The 6,129-nt window shown below is 43.7% G+C and overlaps 1 protein-coding gene across 13 annotated transcripts in view; it reads left to right on the top strand.

Moving 5' to 3' along the window:
- Window positions 1-6,129, top strand: part of ptprt (protein tyrosine phosphatase receptor type T) — a 254,304-nt gene that overhangs the window by 198,365 nt on the left and 49,810 nt on the right. For all 13 annotated transcript variants that reach the window (XR_004695112.2, XM_035152935.2, XM_035152937.2 and 10 more), the window contains 2 exons: window positions 326-406; window positions 737-772. Coding sequence is in view for 12 of the 13 variants with exons in the window: in XM_035152935.2 (XP_035008826.1) it covers window positions 326-406; window positions 737-772 (117 nt within the window). In the remaining variant the exon portion in view is untranslated. The remainder of the gene's footprint in view (window positions 1-325; window positions 407-736; window positions 773-6,129) is intronic.

The following is a 6,129-nucleotide window of genomic DNA, read 5'->3' on the forward strand; positions in this document are numbered from 1 at the left end:
GTATGATGATGGATTTTTTTGAAATGAGGTCAACGACCTATCCTCTCCTCGGGATTCTCTCTTTCTCCTGATTTGTGCTTTACCCTCTGTCCTCTACATGATATTGTCTTTTTCCTTTCCTATTCCCCGAACTCCTCCTCACCTCCTCCTCTTCCCCTCTCACATCTGTTCTCCTCTTTCCTCCTCTCTCTCCCTTTACATCCTCTTCTCCCCTGTTACCTGCCTCTCCTGTCCCACACCTCACCTCTCCCTCCTCAATGTCGTCTTCCACTTGTCTCCTCATCCTTTTCTCTAACGCCTCTCCTTCCTTCTGTTTCCTCCCCAGCCTCCCCCTCCACCTGCTCCTTCTCTGTGCAGGGAAGCAAGACGCTGCAGAGCAAATCCCTGCTGAACTCCTACTACTCAGGTGAACACTTCAACACACACACACACACACCCGTGCACACACACACACACACATCAGCTTTGTTGTTGCTTTAGGCTGTGATTCAATTGCTGTAAAAGCCGTGGAGTCGCCCGCAGCTGTTGTTTTGCAACTGGACCAACGATCTTTATGAACGACACCGTGTCGTAACTGAGGAACTGGACTGTTTACTCATCACATTTCACGACTGAGTACCACTACGTCGTTTGTGCTGATTAAGACATTTTGGTATTTCCGACTGTTCCGGCTGTTCCGGCTGTTCCTGACTGGTTTCTCTGTGTTCCCTCTGCCATGTGTTGACTTCCTGTTCAGTGTCCAAAGAGCCAGTTCCAGCCACGACTTCCATCGGTGAGTGAAACTGTTTATCTCACTTCAACGTCCGTGTGGAGCCTTTGTCACACATATTTGTTTTCATCTCTCCCACTTTCTCATTTTACGAATATTAAATGTGGTTTACTGTTACAGTGAAGGTGCCTCTTCACACACACACACACACACACACACACACACACACACACACACACACACACACACACACACACACTCAGAGGACAGAATGAAATGTCACTATCATTTTTCAGTCCCCTCTCTCTGTCTTCTTCTACTCGTTTCTTCTCCCTCTCTCTCCTTCTGTTGGCCAGATTGGCCAGTTCTTTGCCAAGTGTGTGATGATGCCAAATTGTCAGATGTGTGTGTGTGTGTGTGTGTGTGTGTGTGTGTGTGTGTGTGTGTGTGTGTGTGTGTGTGTGGTGTGTGTGTGTATGTGGTCTACTGCCCTCAACCCCCAACCACACACACACACACATACACATTCTGTCACACATTTACTTTCCTGCCACACCTCTTCTCATCCATCCTTCATTTTCTTTGTTCTCTCAACTTCTTTTCTATCTCTTTCTTTGATCATTATCAGATTTGCTTTCATCTTTTCTCCATTCCACCTTCACTGTCTCCTCTCCTCTCCTCTCCTCTCCTCCTCTCCTCTCCTCTCCTCTCCTCTCCTCTCCCTCTCCTCTCCTCTCCTCTCTCCTCTCCTCGAATGAGAAACCCAAGTGCTGAGTAGATATTGAAGAGCAAATCCATGTGATGGAAACTTTCTGTCTCTTCTGACCTGAAAAACCGATTGACCAAAGAAAAGTGGACGAATGAAAAGTAAAAATAAACTGTACTATACGATATCATTTTCTCATTCGCTGCAATGTACACAACTCTCAGCACAGATTCCTTATTTGCTGATTGCACATCAAGGGATGATGAAGCAGAATGCAAAAATTCGCTTGAGCGATTTGTGCAATGGTACAGTTTTGCAGGCGCACATCTTTTACAGAGTGACATTAGCTTTTTGTCGAGCCATCTGTTCTCGCCACAATTAGAAAGAAGGTTTTAAAACAAAACTACAGCAAAACCAAATCTGTTTTTTTGCAACAAATACATATAATATAGAATACGACAGAACTAAAGGGTGTGATTCAGCTTATAGATTAGAACTGATTTATTACATCTATTTCTATTTTTTTCACGAGGTGAGGGGTATTTATTCTGCAACGCGACAGCCAGATGCACCTGAACTGATTTCCGTCTATTTACCTGCTGCTCTAATACAAGTTGAGATGTACAGATGTTTTCACGTAACCTGAAAACACTTCCTTAAATGACATAATGATGATTAAACCTAATTTATTTAGTTCTTGGTTAAATTCGTGACCATGCTTTATTAATCGCAAATTTAACACTTCAACCCTTACAGCAGCCACAGTTCACGTAAACAGACAAACAAATGGATGAATGGATGAATGGATGAATACAGATCTAACATACGTAGAATCCACTGAATCAGTGCAACCCAACCTTTAGCAGTCCCTGCACCACACGAGGTTAGCCTACTCATACATGTGTATGTACACACAATACACATAGCTAGGGCTTGTTATCCACAAGTTTATATCACTTTTTGTTTGTAAAATGTTTACAGCAGAGAACAAGATTTAAAAATTACGTTAAACTTAATTGACAACATTAGGTCGGTCATTTCATCTGAGGCGGCCTCCAAGGGATTTCATCGTTCAGTAAATGGGAAGAAAACATTTTATTTTCCGAGGCAAATCCAACATTTAGACCTTTTCCAAGACCTGCCAGGCTTTTTGAAAACGGATAATGGTAACCAGTGAAGATCGTTTTCAATAGCTTGAAGAGAGAGGGAGAGCGAGAGCGGGAGCGAGAGCGAGGGAGAAGAAAGTTATTAAGACGACAGTGAAAGATACAGATTGAAGGATCAAACACAGGCAGAAGGAGCTTGGGTAAATCCAGTGTGCAATGCAGAGGGGTTAAGCTCTGTGTGTGTGTGTGTGTGTGTGTGTGTGTGTGTGTGTGCGTGTGTGTGTTTGCTTTTGGACCAGCTGTATCGTGTTCACCGTAACTGACTCAGGTGTCTCCTTGTCTATGGAAACCAACACAGAAACCAACACTTACACACAGTACACACATCATTATACAAATATATGCACGAAGAGATCATCAGAAAGTTGCAAAATATGCACAGAAGTACACACACACACACACACACACACACACACACACACACACACACACACACACACATGCACATCAACCCTGCGCAGTGTTAACATCGATGCGGACGCACCGTAAATCCATCGGATCAGTGGAAAGCCAGCGCAGCATAGCATGCATTTCATGTGCAAACACGTTTTGGTCTAAAAATCAATTTCCCAGACGCTGATGTATGTTAAAGGGGTTACGCCACACTGTTCTGTGTCAGCTCACCAAGCAAGCGTCAGCCGTTTGTGCCCCCGGCCAAGGACAGCCCTTTGCTGTTGTTAGCGCAGAAAGTCACGTTTTACCATGCATCACGAGCCTCCTGCAGTTAATTAGACACACTCAGTGTCACAAATACAGGGAAACACAACTGTGACCGTGCCGAGGAATCCCTCCGAGGTCGTAGAAGCCAAAGGATGAAAGTCAGGAAGTGAACCAGGAAGTGAAATCTCCCCTCTGCAAACTACCTTTTCAAGAAGGACGAAGATACAACAGACCAGTAGTAGATAATATTTAATAAACACAATGGTTTTGCTTTAGATGCCAATTTTTGTAGGCGACAACTCCTCAGAGTCATTTTTGTTCTTTGTAATTTACTGCAAGTAGATGCACGTTGAAGAGGAAAGAAGAAGCTGGAGAATTATGAAATAATTACGTCGCTAGTTAGGAAGTACAAAGATTTATTTACTTTGATTAATCTTTCTACACAATTTGTAATAATAAAAACGCAGTAAATGATAATATATAATAAAATTGATGTCAGTTCACATGTAGTTGCATTGACGAATTTTAATAGTGAATGAAGATTCTGCTTTTGTAGTAGAAGTAAACTCTGCTCGACTATATAACGTGAAATTACACATTGTTCCCATTCTCATTTTAGTCAAAGTGCCTCAGTTTGGTTTCTCTTCGTTCTTTGTACAGAAGTTTGTTACTTTCAGAAGTTGGTGGATGGTTGTGAAGTGTTTTACCGGAGCTGCAGAAACCACAGTTAGATCCACACTAGTGTCTGTTACTCTGCAGGAAGGACTTCTTAAAAAAATCTAGAATTATATACGTGCATACTTTTAAATTCTAGTGTTAATAAAGTGAACCTAAAATACAGAAAGAGACACGATCAACGCAAAAATTGGTGTTGTCAAGTTGTCAGATCTCAAAAATGTGGAGCATTGAAGATTCGGAGAAGGAAGTTGCTTGTTGCCGTGACGTAATCACATGTCGACCTCAGCGCCGGGACATTTCCCTTCCTTCTTCTGCTCGATACTTTTGAAGAAGCCCTGCACTTGAACCACTTGAGCAACAAATGTTCCTCTGCACAGTGGCAGAGTGCGAGAGCTCAGTTTCCATCCACAGCCCTGGTCGCACTGGGAGTATAGTTTTTAGAGCACAGCGTTACTGAAGAGCAATTATTTCCCCCCAGGCCAGTTCCGCACGGCACTAGGCTGCATGTACGGTGATTATGGCTAATGGTGGTCATTTTGTTTGGCCGTAATGTGGCAGTGCTGGGTAATTGAAGGTGAGGGCAGGGTTGAGAGAGAGTAATTTTTAACCTCTCTGTGCTCGGGGAAGATTGAGCCTCAGTGATCTTTTCCCGCTGCATCTTGACTACCTGCTTACACAGCGTATATCCACATCCGCTGCTCTCTCAAGTCGTACGTCTTCCTCTGAGCTGTCCGTCTCTCACCATCTGTTTCTTTACTCATATACATTTTATACATCGAAGCCTGTGTTCACATAGTCCAAATGTATAAGTTATAATAAAAACACAATGAGCAAAGAGGATTGTTTTACTCTGGTCCTCAGGAAGTAGAGTCAGGAATGCACAGATGTGAAATCCAGATGTGTGTCAGTGCTGATTCTATTAATCATACAATCCACGTGTTATACAGCTTCTTTGATTAAGTATGTCGGATGCTCCTCCGTCCATTATCACATCCAAATGGCCTCTCTCTACATACATTGGCCCAAACAGTCACGGGACCGATAGAAATCCAATAAACTTTGATCTGGTTTCCTGCTTCATCATATTCAGGTCACACACATCTATAAAGACAAATGTTATTTACTGTTAATGAAAGAAACTTTTCACTTTAAACCAAATAACATTTGGATTATTTCACATCAAAGAGGCAACTGGTCGCGGTTATAGTTTTGTGGTACCTACACGTTTTTCCAGAGCAAGAAAACACAGACATTAATTCGTCGGAAACTATTTCAAATTATTACTTGAATCCCTCACGTCTCTTTTAATTATCTTCATGTACCAGATAGTCGTTGGCAACACTGAGCAGCTGGAGGCAGACAGACGAGAGTGAATCCTTCCTTCTCCGCAGAGAGAGATATCTCGTCCCTTTCCTCTCTGTCTCTGCTCCTCACTTGCGAAGATAAGACTTTGTGTAGAATAGGAAACTCTCCCGTGGAGCCGGTTTTCTGTCCGGCTGTCGTGTTGCTGCTGGTGACTTCACCGTGTAAGCAGCTCGCAAACAAACATCCGCCTCCGCACACTGTGCAACTCTGGACGTTTCAAAGGAAGCGGCTTTTCTTCCACCTGTAGCCACTTGCATATCTGACAGCCGTGCACACACACACACACACACACACACACACACACACACACACACACACACACACACACACACACACACACACACACACACTGTGGGCTGGACTTTGTGAGTCAGTGATTTCTCTCCTGTCGTCAGGGGAAGGGAGGTGAAGTGAGGCCAGCCGCTGGGATCCTGTCTAGACCAGTTGATCTGTGCGACCCACGGTCCAGATTCCGTCGTTTTTCCTCCATTTATTTTCCTCCGTAATGCGACTGCTCGCTTCCTCCGCCTCAGTCTGTGTTGTGTCTCTCGTTCCATCTGTCCTCTCCTCGTGACTCTCCCTCGTTTGAAATTCACTCTTCACACTGAGCGAGCTGAATCTGTAAACACATCCAGGAAACGCTGGAAAGTAATTAGGTACATGGCGTTTGTGTAAGAAGTCTCCTGGAGAACTTTCTCTGCTTTTCTACCTTGTTCCTTCCTCATCTCTCTTTCTCCTCCTGGTCGTGATGCTTCCCTCTGTCTTCATCTCTCATAAATGGGTAAAGGCCTCATGTACAGAGAAGAAATACATTCTGCCTGAAGGTGGGAAATCATACACAACTT

Source organism: Hippoglossus stenolepis, chromosome 3, assembly GCF_022539355.2.
Source record: "Hippoglossus stenolepis isolate QCI-W04-F060 chromosome 3, HSTE1.2, whole genome shotgun sequence".
NCBI classification, from domain to species: domain Eukaryota; kingdom Metazoa; phylum Chordata; class Actinopteri; order Pleuronectiformes; family Pleuronectidae; genus Hippoglossus; species Hippoglossus stenolepis.